Source organism: Schistocerca americana, chromosome 1, assembly GCF_021461395.2.
Source record: "Schistocerca americana isolate TAMUIC-IGC-003095 chromosome 1, iqSchAmer2.1, whole genome shotgun sequence".
Lineage (NCBI taxonomy): Eukaryota > Metazoa > Arthropoda > Insecta > Orthoptera > Acrididae > Schistocerca > Schistocerca americana.
The window spans coordinates 1,120,974,168-1,120,995,731 of NC_060119.1; the positions used below are offsets into that span (position 1 = coordinate 1,120,974,168).

The 21,564-nt window shown below is 42.8% G+C and overlaps 2 protein-coding genes across 2 annotated transcripts in view; both read right to left on the reverse strand.

Moving 5' to 3' along the window:
• The window catches only part of LOC124552170 (vesicular glutamate transporter 1-like), a 34,733-nt gene extending 14,709 nt beyond the window's left edge, over positions 1 to 20,024 (reverse strand). Inside the window, exon 1 of the mRNA XM_047126497.1 lies at positions 19,791 to 20,024. Coding sequence (XP_046982453.1) covers positions 19,791 to 19,931 — 141 coding nt within the window. The 5' untranslated portion in view covers positions 19,932 to 20,024. The remainder of the gene's footprint in view (positions 1 to 19,790) is intronic.
• LOC124596909 (putative inorganic phosphate cotransporter) overlaps positions 19,936 to 21,564 on the reverse strand; it is a 98,798-nt gene continuing 97,169 nt past the window's right edge. Inside the window, exon 7 of the mRNA XM_047135904.1 lies at positions 19,936 to 20,054. Coding sequence (XP_046991860.1) covers positions 19,936 to 20,054 — 119 coding nt within the window. The remainder of the gene's footprint in view (positions 20,055 to 21,564) is intronic.

Below are 21,564 nucleotides of genomic sequence, written 5' to 3' on the forward strand. Positions count from 1 at the left end.
CTGTAGAGACTGTCGTTGTGACCGCCAAAGATGAACCGATCAATTTACATGGGGGGAATAATCGTCCAGCGCAAACACTCAGCATATTGAAGCTTCTCACACAACACATACATCCATCTTATCGCCGCTCAAGCAGCATACTGGTTACTTCGCTGTCAGCTATCCAGAGGGTGGTGCCACCGGGAGTTGTTCCTGCAGCTGCGGGCCATTTTTTTGTAACTAACCATGCGTCACAGGCTAAACTCCGCTATCGGGTGGAGAAATGCAGGGTCCCCCTGAATAGGTCAGGCGTGCACTACACGCCGGAAGCGGCTACAAGGGTAGCGCAGTACGTGTGGAGTGCACATGGGGTTTTTTTAGGTTAGAGAATTCCCTCCCTAGGCCCGACAAGACGCCTCCTGAGACGCTACAAGGTAGGAGTAGGCAAAATGCAACAGGGAATAACAATATTAATGTGCTAATAGTAAACTGCAGGAGCGTCTATAGAAAGGTCCCAGAACTGCTCTCATTAATAAACGGTCACAACGCCCATATACTACTAGGGACAGAAAGTTGGCTGAAACCAGATGAAATCCTAAACTCAGATTGGAATGTATACCGCAGAGACAGGCTGGACAGTGAAGGGGGAGGCGTGTTTATAGCGATAAGAAGTGCAATAGTATCGAAGGAAATTGACGGAGATCCGAAATGTGAAATGATTTGGATGAAGGTCACGGTTAAAGCAGGCTCAGACATGGTAATTGGATGTCCCTATAGGCCCCCTGGCTCAGCAGCTGTTGTGGTTGAGCACCTGAAGGATAATTTGGATAATATTTCGAGTAGATTTCCCCACTATGTTATAGTTCTGGGTGGAGATTTTAATTTGCCGGATATAGACTGGGAGGCTCAAACGTTCATAACGGGTGGCAGGGACAAAGAATCCAGTGAAATTTTTTTAAGTGCTTTATCTGAAAACTACCTTGAGCAGTTAAACAGCGAACCGACTCGTCGCGATAACATATTAGACCTTCTGGTGACAAACAGACCCGAACTATTTGAAACAGTTAACGCAGAACAGGGAATCAGCGATCATAAAGCGGTTACGGCATCGATGATTTCAGCCGTAAATAGAAATATTAAAACAGGTAGGAAGATTTTCCTGTTTAGCAAAAGTGACAAAAAGCAGATTACAGAGTACCTGACGGCTCAACACAAAAGTTTTGTCTCAAGTATAGATAGTGTTGAGGATCAGTGGACAAAGTTCAAAACCATCGTACAATATGCGTTAGACGAGTATGCGCCAAGCAAGATCGTAAGAGGTGGAAAAGAGCCACCGTGGTACAACAACCGAGTTAGAAAACAGCTGCGGTAGCAAAGGGAACTTCACAGCAAACATAAACATAGCCAAAGCCTTGCAGACAATCAAAAATTACGCGAAGCGAAATGTAGTGTGAGGAGGGCTATGCGAGAGGCGTTCAATGACTTCGAAAGTAAAGTTCTACGTACTGACTTGGCAGAAAATCCTAAGAAATTTTGGTCTTATGTCAAAGCGGTAGGTGGATCAAAACAAAATGTCCAGACACTCTGTGACCAAAATGGTACTGAAACAGAGGATGACGGACTAAAGGCCGAAATACTAAATGTCTTTTTCCAAAGCTGTTTCACAGAGGAAGAGTGCACTGTAGTTCCTTCTCTAGATTGTCGCACAGATGACAAAATGGTAGATATCGAAACAGACGACAGAGGGATAGAGAAACAATTAAAATCGCTCAAAAGAGGAAAGGCCGCTGGACCGGATGGGATACCAGTTCGATTTTACACAGAGTACGCGAAGGAACTTGCCCCCCTTCTTGCAGCGGTGTACCGTAGGTCTCTAGAAGAGCGTAGCGTTCCAAAGGATTGGAAAAGAGCACAGGTCATCCCCGTTTTCAAGAAGGGACGTCGAACAGATGTGCAGAACTATAGACCTATATCTCTAACGTCGATCAGTTGCAGAATTTTGGAACACGTATTATGTTCGAGTATAATGACTTTTCTGGAGACTAGAAATCTACTCTGTAGGAATCAGCATGGGTCGTGCGAAACCCAGCTCGCGCTATTCGTCCAGGAGACTCAGAGGGCCATTGACACGGGTTCACAGGTAGATGCTTTGTTTCTTGACTTCCGCAAGGCGTTCGATACAGTTCCCCACAGTCGTTAAATAAACAAAGTAAGAGCATATGGACTATCAGACCAATTGTGTGATTGGATTGAAGAGTTCGTAGATAACAGAACGCAGCATGTCATTCTCAATGGAGAGAAGTCTTCCGAAGTAAGAGTGATTTCAGGTGTGCCGCAGGGTAGTGTCATAGGACCGTTGCTATTCACAATATACATAAATGGCCTTGTGGATGACATCGGAAGTTCACTGAGGCTTTTTGCAGATGATGCCGTGGTGTATCGAGAGGTTGTAACAATGGAAAATTGTACTGAAATGCAGGAGGATCTGCAGCGAATTGACGCATGGTGCAGGGAATGGCAATTGAATCTCAATGTAGACAAGTGTAATGTGCTGCGAATACATAGAAAGATAGATCCCTTATCATTTAGCTACAAAATAGCAGGTCAGCAACTGGAAGTAGTTAATTCCATAAATTATCTGGGAGTGCGCATTAGGAGTGATTTAAAATGGAATGATCATATGAAGTTGATCGTCGGTAAAGCAGATGCCAGACTGAGATTCATTGGAACAATCTTAAGGAAATGCAATCCGAAAACAAAGGAAGTAGGTTACAGTACACTTGTTCGCCCACTGCTTGAATACTGCTCAGCAGTGTGGGATCCGTACCAGATAGGGTTGATAGAAGAGATAGAGAAGATCCAACGAAGAGCAGCGCGCTTCGTTACAGGATCATTTAGCAATCGCGAAAGCGTTACGGAGATGATAGATAAACTCCAGTGGAAGACTCTGCGGGAGAGACGCTCAGTAGTTCGGTACGGGCTTTTGTTAAAGTTTCGAGAACATACCTTCACCGAAGAGTCAAGCAGTATATTGCTCCCTCCTACGTATATCTCGCGAAGAGACCATGAGGATAAAATCAGAGAGATTAGAGCCCACACAGAAGCATACCGACAATCCTTCTTTCCACGAACGATACGAGACTGTAATAGAAGGGAGAACCGATAGAGGTACTCAGGGTACCCTCCACCATACACCGTCAGGTGGCTTGCAGAGTATGGATGTAGATGTAGATGTAGAACTGTAGCTTCCTGTCAGCCAAGCCCTATAACTGCCGCTGCCGCTGATTGCAGCACAGTAAAAGACAAGCAGGTGCAGCTTGTATGTATAGTTCTAACTGTAATTCCTACCCGACCAGACACACCACAGTTAAAAAATTCCACTTTACTTTATCTGAGACGGGGATGTCGTTGTCCACAAACCTCGAATTTCTCCCGCAAAATGTAGATTCCTTCCTTTTGTATCAGTTATTTTCGAAGACAGAAGAAATACAAGCATTTTCACATCACTAAGATATCGTTATTTGTTGTGAAAATTCTGTACATCAGTATGGTCTAGGCTACATTCCCTCTAAGTATTCTTTCATTAGATAAAAAAATCTGTTTTTGTCAGCTTAATACCTCATACAAACTGCACCACAGGACTAGAATATCAAGCTCAATTTTGGCTCATGATTGAGTGCTAGAAGCATGCTCTACGTCTGTCACAGGATGCCTCCTCACTTTCGAACTCTCGTAAAATATCCAGATGCCTCATCATCTATGAAGTGTCTTTCGGCAGCAGCTCAAACGAGTTGTAAATATCATGTTTATACTACGTATCACATCGTAAATTCTGTAATACAACTCATTTTATTATGATGGTCTTCTCTCCCTGTGTTGATGGGAGATTGTAATTTCATTAAAAGATATCGCCGAAAAGAGAAAACGCCGGATTACCACTCCACTTGCGAATCATATCTATGGTAGTCTTGCCCTCATTTCCACCAGATTGATTGACTAATTAATTAAATTGAACCTGAGAGTCCCTTTGCATTGTGAGCATTTTTTCCCTGCAACCAGATTACACTCGCCAGGTAGCTCAAATGGGAATCCTGAGAGGGAAGGCGATGTTCTTTTCAAGGAATTGTCTTGAGAAAATTTAAAGAACAGACATCTGAAGCTGGCTGCAAGCAGGATTGAGCTCTTTGTGTAACATCATGTATTTGAGAATGGAATACGCAAGGAAATGACTAGTGGTGGTACACGGTGCCTTCCGCCACACACTGTACGATGGTTGGGGAGTAAGCATACAGATATAAATATAAATTTAGTCTACATTCTAAACAACTCTCCATGCATTTAAAGGTACACAAACTTCACGGAAGAATTTTGTCCCTTATTTTTCGAGAAAACGAAAGACAGAACTTCTGCTGCTGATTGTGTCTCGGTAAATATATTCATATTAGCCTCTAATTTTTTCAATATGCCTACAGCGTTGCCATTCTTAGCAGATCAACTGCTGTAATGTTAGCTCATTTATCTAAAAAAAAGTGACTGAATAAACATGAACACTCGTTTGCTGCATCAAATATTGCCACAGTGTATTTTCCAGGTGTGATATTCACCATTGCTACATTGCTACAACGAAATATTATACCGACAGATCTCCCCTCACATCGTGTAAAGCGTGTAGTGTTACGCTTTTAAAACGAACACCGTGACATAACAGTTCAGATAGCGGATATAGTACTAAAATCAATGAAATCTCCAGCTAAATAAGTGTAAATTCACACCAGTGGTGTGAGCTTATGCTTGCTACAATGATTATTGGACAGAGAACATTGAATCTTGGTTGGATGTTGTTGTTGTTGTGGTCTTCAGTCCTGAGACTGGTTTGATGCAGCTCTCCATGCTACTCTATCCTGTGCAAGCTTCTTCATCTCCCAGTACCTACTGTAACCTACATACTTCTGAATCTGCTTAGTGTATTCATCTCTTGGTCTCCCTCTACGATTTTTACCCTCCACGCTGCCCTCCAATACTAAATTGGTGATCCCTTGATGCCTCAGAACATGTCCTACCAACCGATCCCTTCTTCTGGTCAAGTTGTGCCACAAACTTCTCTTCTCCCCAATCCTATTCAATACTTCCTCATTAGTTATGTGATCTACCCATCCAATCTTCAGCATTCTTCTGTAGCACCACATTTCGAAAGCTTCTATTCTCTTCTTGTCCAAACTATTTATCGTCCATGTTTCACTTCCATACATGGCTACACTCCGTACAAATACTTTCAGAAATGACTTCCTGACACTTAAATCTATACTCGATGTTAACAAATTTCTCTTCTTCAGAAACGCTGTCCTTGCCATTGCCAGTCTACATTTTATATCCTCTCTACTTCGACCATCATCAGTTATTTTGCTCCCCAAATAGCAAAACTCCTTTACTACTTTAAGTGTCTCATTTTCTAATCTAATTCCCTCAGCATCACCCGACTTCATCCGAATACATTCCATTATCCTCGTTTTGCTTTTGTTGATGTTCATCTTATATCCTCCTTTCAAGACACTGTCCATTCCGTTCAACTGCTCTTCCAAGTCCTTTGCTGTCTCTGACAGAATTACAATGTCACCGGCGAACCTCAAAGTTTTTATTTCTTCTCCATGGATTTTAATACCTACTCCAAATTTTTCTTTTGTTTCCTTTACTGCTTGCTCAATATACAGATTGAATAACATCGGGGAGAGGCTACAACCCTGTCTTACTCCCTTCCCAACCACTGCTTCCCTTTCATGCCCCTCTACTCTTATAACTGCCATCTGGTTTCTGTACAAATTGTAAATATACTACAAAATAAGCACTTAAAACCTCCAAAAGTCCTTAAACATACATTCATCTAGGACGTTCCACACACTGTGGCGAGTAGAAGGATTCCCAAATAATGCAATGGTGGTAGGACTAAACAACAACATGATCAATATTAAGCGAACATTTAAGGATCGGTTGATGCGTTTTTCTTGAGGGAGGGGCCAGTGTGCCTTTGTAGGAGAGATCTGTAATCTGCTTATAAGCGAACAACTACTAAAAACACAAAATATAGACGACTACGTTATGCTATGAATACATCCCCCCCCCCCCCTCATGATTGTACAGGAAGATGGAACATTGTAATAATATCACAAAACTATCAGAAAAATCTTCCACCAGAACCATGTATGTGTATTCACCTCAATGTGTCGACAGAGACTAAGCATCTTAGAGCCAGTCTTAACCTCCCCTTTTACACTCCTCCTCCCTCCCTCTCCACCACTCCCCCCCCCCCCCCCACAATAGATGGGGATACTGGTTTTCCACCAGGCCTGTTCTATCCTGTCACTGATGGTATACAAAGAGCTCAATCCCTTACAAATGCTCTGATTCGGTCAGTGTTGGGTTGACAATGATACACTGCTTGTTCAATTCAATTAATTAGATATCAATTTGATATCAACAATGTGCCAGAACTCTTATTACTTCACTACTTATGGAGTGATTTGAATTGTATAGCTCGTTGTGCTGATTAATTTCGGTTGTCCTTTTTGTGCAAATTTACTTATTACCTTAGTGTGTCTTTGATTATGTGTCTTTGGTGACGCTTCTGACCCAAACGCACGTTGTCTCAGTTCTATTTCTACTGTCAGGTGAGGTATGCATTGTACTTGTGTGCTCCACTAAGACTGAGCATTAATATACAAGTTTTTTAGTCTCTGTTAAAGTTTTCGGCACTTTTGAACACGTTATAATGTGGTAACACATTGTTGTCCATGAGGCACAAATTTACCACTCTTCAGTTCGTTTGTGGAGGTTGTTCTTGGTACTTATTTTACGATGAAATCCATGTATTGCGAGTTCTGTTGTTTCCTACATTCTCTGGTCGCGCTGTGGTATAGCGTGGCTATTGTATTGTAGAACTCCAGGTCTACCTTCTTCTTCTCCCACTCCATTATGTTAATCAGTTCCTGATACGGTCTTGCGGGAGACAGCCAGTGCTGTAATCTGATGACCTCCACGAAACAAGTCTCTTTCATAACAAGTTGGGATGGCGCAATGTTTCTCACTTGTAGTAGCCTCTTCATAAACATCGACTTCGGTTTTTCTATTGTTCTCATATAGCCGATCTTAAGTACTTCCCGTACGATCTCTATCGCATACATTATGACTGGCGCGACTGCCGCAATGAATAGTGTCATCACTGTGTTGTCGATAATTTGTTGTGTTCGAAATATTTTATGAAGCTTTGACGGCTGCTGCTGCTCTTTCCTGAAGGTGTATACCAAAAATGTTGCAGTTGTCTGTAACGCATTTCCCAGGCATTTAGCCGTATCTTTCAGTACTATTTGTAGTAGTTCATTCTGTAAAGTTATACTGTGTTTGGATAATATTTTCCCCCATTTCGGAGAGTCATTTGAATTTTTTCTCTTGGTTTAATTTCTGGTCATTTTCCTTTGTTCAAGTTTCTAGTCCTTTTAGTGGCTTCTGTACATCCTCTCTTATTGCTGATCTTATCTCCATGTTGTTGTGTACACAATCACATCTACTTCTGAGTATTGCTCTATTATGTTTGTGACATCTGCTGTTAGATCTGTTTGGTATGGGCTCCACACACTTGCGTAATATTGTAGAATAGCTCCCACGACTGTTTTGTGAACAACTTGCTTTGTAGATTGACTACATTTTCCCAGTATTCTGCTAATGAACCTAAGTCTGTCACATGCTTTAGCCATGACTGAGCTTCTGTGATCATTTCATTCCTACTAATTGTTGAACCCTGGTATTTAGTGCATTGAGTGATGGCCTCCCTGCCTAACATTGAGAAACGAGTTACGTACACTGGTGATAGATAGTCAACACACTCAGAGCTAATATGAAGCACGAACAGGGAATGCGTAGCAGTTCAAAAGAACTTTATAAACGTATCTCATTAGCCAGTTTTTCTACAATATTTGAATATCTAGATTCAGGTACAGAAAAGTTGTGCTACATGGAAAGTAGCAGTGTCTGTTGTAAAGCCGAGTGCCAAGTAGTTATGTAGTGGAATCAGGACTCAGTATTTATATGTAGGTAAATATTTTCTTTGAAAAATACCATAAAGTAGAAATACGTATGGACTGAGCATAACATACTGCGCATAGCGGCAACATCGAACTGAAATGACCACTTGGCTTCCGTATGCCACTGTTTGTTTAACTTTTGCCCTAAGACTGAAACTTTAATAGTAGACTTATGGGCCTCTTTTACACATTAAATCTTAGTAACAACGTTGGTGAATAACTATTGCCCTCTACGGATACAAAATGATATATGTCAAAGTATTTTTCGTACATAAGCAACGCAGAGATCTCGTACTTATTACACTGGAATGAGGTACTTCATGTTAAAAGTACTGAGACTCAATGTAATAAATAGCCAATATCGTAGGTCTGATTTATGTAACTGAGTGGGCTTATATTTGTGAGACAAGTACTAGATAAATTCGATAGCTATATTTCTTTTTCGTTCCCATTTTGTGACAGCAGGGCGGCCCGTTGTAGAACTGCGTTGACTTCACGAGAATACCTCAATAGGAAGCGAAACTAGAAATATGGGATGGGAACTATTTTAATTTATTTCTTGGACAGTTGCTTACAGGTATCATTTACACAGGGTGTTCGAAAAAAGATCGAAAACTTTCAGATGTGGTACTACTCATCGAAACAAAACAAAAATAAGTCCAGTAAACATGGGACCGGATACTTATAATTTTCGAGATAAGCACGGTTGGTCGCGGATGTTAGCACAGACGCTGCGTTGGCGCTCCGTCAAATGTGTCTGCCGGGTATTGTGATGTCTTACTCACAGTACTCTACCTACCATTAGGTGGTCTGCAGTCAGTTGTGTAGTTGAGTCGTGTTGTAGGCTACGTTAATTTTCATCGCTTTTGTGTGCCTTGTCATGTAGCACTGTCAACGCTGGTACACTTCATGGTGTTTTGCCTTCTACCAAACGGGAATAACTTACGTGTTTACCGTTATCGCGCAGTTTGTACATACAAATGGTGTAGTACTTCTACATTTTCTCTCTTCCACCATTTCTTAGCAGTGCAAGCACACTACTCGACAAATGAAATGGCGGATATGATATTCTGCTATCATTTAGCAAATGGATGCACACTACTGGCCATTAAAATTGCTGTACCACCAAAATGACGTGCTACAGACGCGAAATTTAACCGACAGGAAGAAGATACTGTGATATGCAAATGATTAGCTTTTCAGAGCATTCACACAAGGTTGGCGCCGGTGGCGACACCTACAACGTGCTGACATGACGAAAGTTTCCAACTGATTTCTCATACACAAACAGCAGATGACCGGCGTTGCTTGGTGAAACGTTGTTGTGATGCCTCGTGTAAGGAGGAGAAATGCGTACCATCACGTTTCCGACTTCGATAAAGGTCGGATTGTAGCGTATCGCGATTGCGGTTTATCGCATCGCGCCATTGCTGCTCGCGTTGGTCGAGATCCAATGACTGTTTGCAGAGTATGGAATCGGTGGATTCAGGAGGGTAATACGGAACGCCGTGCTGGATCCCAACGGCCTCGTATCACTAGCAGTCGAGATGACAGGCATCTTATCCACATGGCTGTAACGGATCGTGCAGCCACGTCTCGATCCCTGAGTCAAGAGATAAAGACATTTGCAAGACAACAACCATCTGCACGAACAGTTTTAAGACGTTTGCAGCAGCATGGACTATCAGCTCGAAGACCATGGCTGCGGTTACCCTTGACGCTGCATCACAGACAGGAGCGCCTGCGACGGTGTACTCAACGACGAACCTGGGTGCACGAATGGCAAAACGTCATTTTTTCGGATGAATCCAGGTTCTGTTTACAGCATCATGATGGTCGCAACCGTGTTTGGCGACATCGCGGTGAACGCACATTGGTAGCCTGTATTCGTCATCGCCATACTGGCGTATCACCGGTGTGACGGTATGGGGTGCCATTAGTTACACGTCTCGGTCACCTCTTGTTCGCATTGACGGCACTTTGAACAGTGGACGTTACATTTCAGATGTTTTACGACCCGTGGCTCTACCCTTCAATCGATCCGTGCGAAACCCTACATTTCAGCAGGATAATGCACGACCGCATGTTGCAGGTTCTGTACGGGCCTTTCTGGATACAGAAAATATTCGACTGCTGCCCTGGCCAGCACATTCTCCAGATCTCTCACCAACTGAATACGTCTGGTCAATTGTGGCCGAGCAACTGGCTCGTCACAATACGCCAGTCACTACTCTTGATGAACAGTGGTATCGTGTTGAAGCTGCATGGACAGCTAGCTGTACCTGTACACGCCATCCAAGTTCTGTTTGACTCAATGTCCAGGCGCATCAAGGCCGTTATTACGGCCAGAGGTGGTAGTTCTGGGTGCTGATTTCTCAGGATCTATTCACCCAAATTGCGTGTAAATGTAGTCACATGTGAGTTCTAGTATAATATATTTGTGCAGTGAATACCCGTTTATCATCTGCATTTCTTCTTGGTGTAGCAATTTTAATGGCCAGTAGTGTAGCTTGCGAGCCTGTGCCCTCTGTGCTGAAAAATTTCCACAGCGCAGAGTGCCCTCTGGTAAGCTGACATTTACAGTACCCTCGTACTTCGGAAGACTGGCACTGGAAGTCCCAACACAGTCCACACGCCTGGTATGGAGTAGCATGTGCTACATTTGGTGGAAGAAACCCCTGGGAGCAGTGTGTGTTAATTATTAGCTGCTGTAGAAGCCGTGTCTCAGTCCCTTACCTGGAGAGTATGCCATGAACAACTGCTGTATCCATATCATCTACAGGCCATTCAGGCCCTAAGGCCTCAAGATCATCATGGCAGATGGCGGTTCTGTCGACTGCTGTTGCAGAAGTGTGCCACAGATCCGCTGTTCACACCCCAGATTTTATTTACTTATGAGGCCGCATTCACAATAGATAATGTTGTATGGGCAGATGTAAATCCTCAGTCCTTCAGGGAAGAAGGTATCAACACCTATTCTCAATCAATGTATGGACAGGTGTACTTGGAGAAGATTAATGGGTGCCATATGTGGTACCACAACAGCTGAGGACCACAGACGGCGGTTAGGTCGTGGTGGGGAGGGGGGGGGGGGGGGGGGCAGGGGACCTCTCCCCACCTTGGCTTTGCTCTGTGCCTAGACTTCAATCACCTAGATACACTTGACGGAACTGGTCTACTCCCCACCAGTCAACAGTGTGTGGGCACTACAGGGTCGAGTCTTCCATGCATGACCAACAGGTTCAACAACAACTGGGTATACTTCAAAGTCTGCATCGCCACTTAAGCCACGATGAACACCTCCAGTAAACATGTGTTTATCGCAGAAGGTATGCGTTTCTGGGTCCACCATTATTGGACTTATTTTTCTTTTTTCGATGATTACCACCACCACTCAGAGTATTCGACACTTGTTTTCCATCACCCCCTATATCTGGAAATTTGAGTAACTACTAGTTAATTTTATGAGATGCCTAACTCACTGTGCTTTTTTAAAAACTACTCACAACTGAAAACAAACGTATTACAGTACCTATGATGTGCCATTAATACACATATAAAAAAAGGTTTTGCATCACCACGGTTCCCAGAACTCGTGAAGATAGACATTGACTGTGGACATTCTGTCACGGACACAGTCCCTTTGAATGTTCAGAGATGTCACTATATCGTAGAAGGTATGCGTTTCTGGATATACCATTATTGGACTTATTTTTCTTGTTTCGATGAGTACCACCACCACTCAGAGTATTCGACACTTGTTTTCCAACACCCCCTATATCTGGAAATCTGAGTCACTGCTTGCTAATTTTATGAGATGTCTAACTCACTGTTTTTTTAAAAATTACTTACAACTGAAAACAAACGTATTACAGTACCTATGACATGTACACTAAGTATGTGCCATTAATACACATATTAAAAAAGGTTTTGCATCACCACAGTTCCCAGAACTCCTGAAGATAGACTTTGACTGTGGATATTCTGTCACAGACACAGTCCCTTTGAATGTTCAGAGATGTCACTAAACCCACCCAAACATGTTAACAACCATGCATGAGCAGCGCGTATTACATGGAGGGGGTCCGACAGCTGATCAGTTCCATCCATTCCTTTGTCTGTAGTTCAACCATGCCTAGACGGGCAATACCGCGGTTCGATCTCATCTGCATTGTTACTTTGTGCCAGGAAGGGCTCTCAACAAGGGAAGTGTCCAGGCTTCTCGGAGTGAACCAAAGCGATGTTGTTCGGACACGGAGGAGATACAGAGAGACAGGAACTGTCGATGACATGCCACGCTCAGGTTACTCGAGGGCTACTACTGCAGTGGATGACCGCTACCTAAAGATTACGGCTCGAAGGAAACCTGACAGCAATGCCACCATGTTGAATGATGCTTTTCGTACAGCCAGAGAACGTCGTGTTACGACTCAAACTGTGCGCAATAGGCTGCATGATGCGCAATTTCACTCCCGAGGTCCATGGCGAGATCCATCTTTGGAGCCACGACACCATGCGGCGCGGTACAGATGGATCCAGCAACATGCCGAATAGACCGCTCAGGATTGGCATCACGTTCTCTTCACCGGTGAGTGTCACATATGCCTTCAACCTGATAATCGACGGAGACCTGTTTGGAGGCAAGCCGGTCAGGCTGAACGCCTTAGTCACACTGTCCAGCGAGTGCAGCAAGGTGGAGGTCCCCTGCTGTTTTGGGGTGGCATTATGTGGGGCCGATGTACGCTGCTGATAGTCCTGGAAGGTGCCGTAACGGCTGTACGATACGTGAATGCCATCCTCCGACCGATAGTGCAACCATATCGGCAGCATATTAGCGAGACATTCGTCTTCATGGACGACAATTCGCGTCCCCATCGTGCACCACTTGTGAATGACTTCCTTCAGGATAACGACAGCGCTCGACTAGAGTGGCCAGCATGTTCCCCAGGCATGAACCCTATCGAACATGCCTGGGATTCATTTAAAAGGGCTGCTTATGACGATGTGACCCACCAACCGCTCTGAGGGATCTACGCCGAATCGCTGTTGAGGAGTGGGACAATCTGAACGAACAGTGCCTTAATGAACTTATGGGTAGTATGCGATGATGAATACAGGCATGCATCAATGCAAGAGGAAGTGCTAGTGGGTATTAGGGGTACCGCTGTGTACAACAATGTGGACCACCACTTCTGAAGGTCTCGCTGTATGGTGGTACAACATGCAATGTGTGGTTTTCGTGAGCAATAAAAAAGGGCTGAAATAATTTTTATGATAATCCCTGTTCCTATTTCCTGTACAGGTTCCGGAACTCTCGGAAACAAGGTAATGCAAAACTTTTTTCATGTGTGTATTTCAGTTGTCCTTAATATGGACGACGAATAAACAAGTGGTACTAAAAAATAAAAACCGAAAAATTTTGCCCCTAAAATATTTAGATTTGTGATTTATCATCGATTTGCTGCATGACATAGCTCCACTTTCGCTGTAGCGTTATAGGGAGTAGACCAGCAATGCCCCTGCAGTACAGTTTACTCAAATAAAGATACCAATTCAGTCAACTGGAATACAAAACCCAATAAACAGCGATAGCTCTCCCTCCTTTCTGTATAACAAGAAAAAGCAATAGATGAAATTCTCTTGCATTTATCTCTTAAAAGCTTCAATCCAAGTTCATTCCAGATGTCGAATCCAATTAATTAAGATGGCTATGACACCCGCGTACAAAATAAACAGTATTTTTGAAAGGAATCTCCCTGCACTAGTGTTGTAATGACGTTCAAAATATACAAAGAGCTTACGGACAAAACTTTAAGCCAAGCCATAGTCACGTGAATTTGGAGGCATGAATGCTAGCGACATAAATTCTCTTCTGCGCCTTCTAATGCTCAGCCGGTAGCTATTCATAGTGTACGAGAAGTACCACTGTAGTCAACTCATACGAAGATGCCAGTTGCAGATCAACAACAGCTGCTTCGTAAAACAGAAGAGGCAGCAGCTTTCTTCGAAGTAGCTGCCCTCTTTCTGATTTACTCGATCAAATTTAGCTAGCACAAGCATAAGTACTGTTAATCACTATAGCGATAGTTTACGTTTAACAAAGCATGCAGGTTAAGATTCTACGAATTCCTTCTCTTTTGTTCATGTAGACGTGACTCGTTCCACATTATTAAAATTTCTCCCTTTCTATAGGATCTACACAACGGATGAACCAACGACTGATGCCACGTACCGATACAGGCTTCAACACAAATCTTATGTATTAACCGTTTATTTCGAAGTAATTTAAAATTTAGAGAAAAAGTGTTTTAATGCTTTTCTAGAATAAATGGAGCTTTATGTACTGGTGGCTAGAAACAGTCTGAATATCTTGTAAGCGTTTTGCAGGGTAGGTTCTGCTGAGAAATAATCATTAAGAAAAATATTCGATATGTTGTGCCATCTCCGATTAAATTAGCAGTGAAGTTAGCCTCTCAGGCGGTCGCGCACGCAAGTTCAAGCACCTGCAAGCGCTAGAATGCAGAAATACACAAACTTCTATGGCTCCATGAGCTGCCACTTGCTCAAACGGTCATTCCGAAAAAGGCACATTTTTGTTGGTGATGAGTGTTTGAACAAATGACAACTCGTGGACTTTAATGATTTAAAGAAATCATTAAAGTCCATGGGGTGCCACGTGTTCAAACGCTCGTTACTAAGAAAAGTGTACCTTTTTCAGAAGAGTTAAATCTAATGTAGGTCAGAAAAAGCTAGATTTGTCCGCTTTGAGGAAACCAAACGAAGAAGACATTTGGCGACACTGTCTCTGGCAGACTGCTTGAATCTGAACGCGCGACGACTCTATTGGCTGACTTCAATCCCAACTAAATCGGAAACGACGCAGATTGAATTTTTTCGTTAACATTTCTCAACACAATTTACCCTGCAACATTCCGACAAGCTTTTCAGACTGCTTCCATGTTATATGAAGTACGTGCAAAGAGCACTTTTCTAAAGTGTCATATTTTACGACAGGAGTTTAAATTGACCAAAACTAGAAAATACCTGTGATGCGATGTCCGGAAACCAATACCTGTTGATATACGGACCAACCTGTCTTCTTATTCCCATATGACTGTTACACAGAAATTCTAGTAAATACTATAGTACTGTATTGTATGTTAACAGAGGACCTAGAAACGACGGAGAGGCTCCGTCCCCGCCGCAGCCGCAGTGGTCCACAACCCCACGACGTCTATCGCAGTCCACTTCACCCCTCCGCGCCCCACAACGAACCCAGGGCTATTGTGCGGTTCGGCCCCCGGTGGACCCCCCACGGAACGTCTCACACCAGACGAGTGTAACCCCTATGTTTGCGTGGTAGAGTAATGGTGGTGTACGCGTAAGTGGAGAACTTGTCTGCGCAGCAATCGCCGACACAGTGTAACTGAGGCGGAATAAGAGGAACCAGCCCGCATTCGCCGATGCAGATGGAAAACCGCCTAAAAACCATCCACAGACTGGCCGGCTCACCGGACCTCGACACAAATTCACGGGGCGGATTCGTGCCGGGGACCAGGCGCTCCTTCCCGCCCGGAAAGCCGAGCGTTAGACCCCACGGCCAACCGGGCGGGCCACGAGTAAATACTATAGTCAGCGCTGCATGAGGTTGGTACGCCTCCTGACACATCCTTCATCTCTTCTTCACAGTGAATCATGCGCTCTTTCAGATACACCTGGCTCCATTCGGATTGCGTCACATACATTGGTCACAGCTTTCCTGTAACGCCTGCATAAGTTGTTGGGCTTGGTATACACCAATGCCTTTGAATGTTCTCTTGGCCGGAAGCCCTACGGCTTCAGTTCCGGTGAACGGGGAGGCCACGCAACCGCAACTCCTCGACAATCCATCCGACATAAAGCGTTGCGGCGAGGTACTGTCGCACGATCCGTAGCAATTGTGGCGTTGCCCCATTGTGCACAAACCATTCTCATTGTCTTTCTGCAAGCGTAGCGTTCTCTAATAACTCGGGGAATTCATATAGGTGACATACAGCACCTGTTAGCAGTGGCGGCTGCTGTGTAAGAGCACAAGAGCACGTGAACACCGGAACTTACGGTAACTTACGGTTTTATTGGTTATTTTTCTTTGAATGCTGTTAAATGTAACGTAGATGCTGCAATCTGAAAGATACGGCACTTAAATCTAAGCCGCTACTGCTCCTCTAGAACTTCCATCAGGGTCACGAGCACACCTTCAGTTGTGTACGTTTTAAGGGGCTTTTGAGCATGCGCAATTGGTGTGACGTAATTCTCTTAGGTGCCAAATACAAACGAATTTGATAAACAATGTGCACGGTTCACGATGTGCACAACAGCAAGTTTACATCAGTGTCATCAGGTGGTAGCGCACTGCGGCAGACTTCTATCTCCGTTAATTCGGCATAAATCTCGCTAGATGACAGCACACTCCTCAGATACGCCACTTGACTCCCTGTACAGTAAAATGAGATCGGATGTCAGTTACGTTATACTGACAGAAAAACATATTTTGTGGACTTCTGAATGAATTATAGTGTATTAAGTTTTAATTTTATCATACAGTAACCGATTTGAGGTGCTGAGAATCATAAGGGCCTAAAGCACATCACAATCGATTGTGAGACTGTAGCATTTATTCATGTTTCTGGAATCTGTTGATTTATTGTTTATCTGTGCTGTAGGCCCACACTGTATGTATGAAAATTCATGAAAAGCTCTGTCACCGGTGTCTGTGATATTCTCTTAAATGTGGGATCGGCGACGGTGTGCTTGTGTGCTTTAGGTCCTTATGGATCTCAGCGCTTCATTTGTATTCTAGTGAAGTGACCACTTTGGTAGATGTTAGTATTCGAGTTTAATCATTTCCATAAATAGCAGTTTGTGTTTAGAATTCGTTGTTTACTGTGCAGGGATCGGCTTTCGCATGCAGCGTAAACATAGACTATGCTGAATCTATTTGAAACGCCAACAGAAAAGTAAAGCTACGATAACAGGTCGTGCTTTGGTATCTAAGTCGATAGAGCAATTATCCCGCGAAGGGCCAAGGCCCCGAGTTCTAGTCTAGGTCTAGCATACAGTTTTAATCTGCCAGGAAGTTTCATTCAGCGCGCACTCCGCTGCAGAGTAGAAACTTTACTCTGGGAACAGAAAAGTAAATTGCCAGGGAAAGTTAGCCGCAAAGGAACCATGGCCTCCGAGACCAGATCCGTTGATTGAAACAGTGACGAAATAAGCGTGACTACAAGCGAAGAGTTAACATGGAACTGAACAATGGGCATAAGTTGTGTGGATGTAATGTAAGAATATCTGATCTTCAGCCCGGAAGTAAATTCGTGGACTAACGCACCTTTTAGGGATCTTGTACATTTGTTCAAAAAAATGGAAAAGCATGAAAACTTCCACATACAAAAAATGCGAAACAGAGAGTTTCGAAACTTACTCATTATTTCGATATTGCCCTATGCTGTATTTATGTACGTACAAAACAACAAAATTCCACAAAAAATTCTTTCTTTTGTCAGATTAGTTGTGCATATTATTATTATTATTATTATTATTATTATTATTATTATTGGCACAGGCTGTAGTTGTATAAACCTGTTGATAAGCATAGCTTATACATCAGATGCTATTAGTTTAGCACTCTCAAATTTATCTAAAATTGTGAACACCAAGAATGTATATTCACGAGCCACCACTGCCTGTCAGTCTGGAAATAACATTAACCCTGTGAGTTGTCAGCGACAGTACCCGCACATACACTGAACCAAAGCGATCCTGATACTTCACTTCCATGATTGCTCGAGTTGCTCGTGTTGTGCTGATTTCCTATGCCGTCTCCTGTGAATTCTGCCTCATGCTACAATATTAGTCGTCAAGAGTAAAATGGCACATATCTCACCAGGTATTGGCTTCCAGGCATATCGTTGAGGGAACTTTTCTTCTAGTTTTGACCTATACCACCACCTGTAGGAATAAGTGACGCTTTTTTAACACTCCATAGAAGTTTCTTTTCATTTGTATAAAAAATGCACAATGTTGCCTGTAAGCAGCCGAGTGCTACCATTCTGTAAAATATTTAAGTACTTATGCACGAGGGTGAGTCAAATGAAAACCTTAAATTTGTAACAACAGATCGAAATTTCGCACCAATATCCTGTGAGTTGGTAAGCGTGCTACAAACAGCGTGCAGAATGGTCTGTAGGTGGCAGCATAGTGCAGATGCACACATACCGTCGCAGTATCAGTATAAAGATGGCCGCCCCACTTGCGACTTCCACCAGGGAAGAAAAGCGTCCTGTTATTCGGATTTTGCTTAGTGAAGGTGTGAGGTCTATTGAAGTTCATCGACGAATGAAGGCTCAGTACCGTGATGCATTTTTGTCACAGCAGCAAGTCTACGAGTGGAGTAGGAAGTTCGCAAATGGTGTGACTTCAGTGGAAGATGCTCCTCGTCCAGGTCAGGCACAACGAGTTGTGATTCCACAGAACATTGCAGCAGTTGAAGCTATAGTGAAGGAAAACCGCCGAGTGACACTGAATGACATTGCAGCATGTTTACATATTAGTCATGGGTCAGCACACCACATTGTGCATGATGAGCTCCAGTTTCACAAAGTGTCTGCAAGATGGGTGCCACAGCAGTTGGCTCCTCAAATGAGAGAACGACGTGTTGATGCTTGTGAAGAACTTCTTTGGCGCTTTGAACGAGAAGGTGATGGCTTCCTTGCAAGAATCGTTACTGGGGACGAAACCTGGGTTCACTTCCACCAACTGGAAACGAAGAGAGCGAGCAAGGAATGGTGCCATTCCTCGTCACCAAAACCAAAGAAGTTTCGAACAGAATCATCAGCAGATAAGGTTATGCTGCCTCTCTTTTGGGGCGCAAAAGGCGTCATTTTGGAGCATTACATGCCTAGAGGGACCACTGTCACCAGTGCATCATACACAGATCTAAAAAATCATCTGCGGCCTCCAATCAAATCAAAGCGATGTGAATTGCTGTCAGCAGGTGTCCTTTTGCCACATGGCAATGCAACGCCCCACACTGCCTGTAAAACAGTTGCAACAATCACAGACGTGCATTTTGAGTGTCTTCCTCATCCACCATACTCACCAGACCTTACCCCAAGTGATTTACATATGTTTGGACCACTCAAAGGCGCAATGGCAGGAAAGAAGTTCCGTTCTGATGAAGAGGTACGCCACACAGTGCATGAGTGGTTGTCCGGACTACCAAAAGAATTTTTCTCTAAAGGAATTTATCCACTTTCTTAAGCGCTGGAGGACTTGCATTGAGCGTGGGGGAGATTATGTTGAAAAGTGATACAGCTTTGTACCACTTCTGCATAATAAATAATATTTTAAAAAAATATTTAATGTTTTCATTTGACTCGCCCTCGTACAAATCACGTATCTATATACGTTTTATAAAAGTTTGCTAACAAAGACGGCATGAAAGATATCCCTCGTTTGCGATCAAACAAAGAAAGCAGAAAAAAAGCGTGTGGCATCCAGAAATTTCAGTTCTCGTGCAACCTGCCTTATAATTGCCATCTGGTGGCAAGATACCACACTACGAAGAAGAGACCAGCTGAGCCCAGCCAGGGAATGACTGTATGTGAACTACATTGTCGATTAAATGATTAAAAATATGTGAACTGAGAAACTGATTGGAACTGAAACTGAATTTTATTCTGCGAAGCCCTCTGTACTTACGTTCTCCTTGACTATAGCCCCCACATAAAGTGGTGCAGCGATGGAAGTCAGTGTCCCTATACTGCCACAAATACCAATCATCAGGCCAGAGAAGTTTGGTGCGATGTCGATATGGTTCATCTGGTAGCCCATGATGGTCATACCATTAAAACCGATGGCGACAGTCAGCAAGATCACCGCTGCCGTTGGGTCCTCTACTGGGATGAAGCTGAGGGCTACTAAAGTCGCAGCTGGGAGCCAGGAAGCTGGAACATACACTGAATACTATTTTCCCAATTCACAAATGATAAATCTGACTTTAATAAAGTGGTGCTTATTACGAAATGCAATAAGTAATTTATCTCAGATGTAACTTCTCGAAGTATAGTTCTTGACGTACATTCGTGCTGACTTCCTTCTCCATGAAATAATACAATTTTTCATGAATGTTGGAAAATTGGAAATGTTTCAGTTAGAGATCCGTGCTCTATATGTATTGAGACTTATCTTAACTCACCTGCTGATGTTTTTGAATACTTCATTGGATGCTATTTCAGTTATTTTTTATTGTTTCACGTCTACCACTATGTTTAGAAGTGCAAGTTTTTTAAAAATTTATTTCATATTTTTGTTTACAGCAATATCGTAACATCTCACATAAAATGTAATGCATAGGGGACGGTGTTCTACCTTGGATCACATTTCACACTTTTGCCTCAAGCCAACCCTCAATAGAAGCTTAATATATCCTTTTTTTCTATTTTAAAAGACGGCATCCACCTTGTATGTGCTCCAGTCTTTTTCTGAAATTATAAAAATTACTTCGAAAATTAAGGTCTTTCCAAATGTGAAAATACGTTCCAAGGTAAAAAATGGCCATGTATCTATGAACAAATAATAGGTGGGTAATCTGTCTGTCAGATGGAATCGATGGCATTTCCAGCAGGTTAGTAAAAGTTTATTCCCAAGAGATAAATGGGATTCTTAGCCACATATGTAATAGCTCTCTGAAGCAGGGTATTTTCCCAGATAGACTGAATTATGTCATTGTTAATCCATTGCATAAAAAAGGGGATACGTCTAATGTCAATAACTACCGCCCAATCTCTCTTCTGACTGCCTTATGCAAAATTCTTGAAAAAGTAGTGTATCGTACAGAAGTAAAGTTTCAACAAAATGTCAATTTGGTTTCCAGAAAGGTCTTTCAACGGAAAATACTACATATACTTTCACTAATGAAATATTAAATGCCCTTAGTAACTGGAAGTCACCTGTTGGGATTTTTTGTCATCTCTCAAAGGCTTTTGATTGTGTAAATCATGGAATACTTCTAGATAAGCTCAATAACTGTGGTATGAATGGGACAATGCCCAAATGGTTTAAATCATACCTAACTGGAAGAGTGCAGAAAGTTGAAATAAGCAGTTCACATAATATGCAGAAAACTGGTGATTGCTCAAACTGGGGAATAATCAAGAACTGGGTGCCGCAAGGTTCGGTCTTGGGTCTTCTGCTGTTCTTAACATATATTAATGACTTTCCATTCTATATCCACGAAGATGCAAAGCTGGTACTTTTTGCCGATGATACAAGTATAGCTATCACACCCAACAGACAAGAATTAACTGGTGAAATTGTAAACGATTGTTTCAGAAAATCATTAAGTGGTTCTCTGCAAATGGGCTCTCATTAAACTTTGACAAAACACAGTATATACATTTCCAAACAATAAATGGAATGAGACCTTTAAGAAATATAGACTTCGATCAGAAATCGGTAGCTAACGTAGAATTTT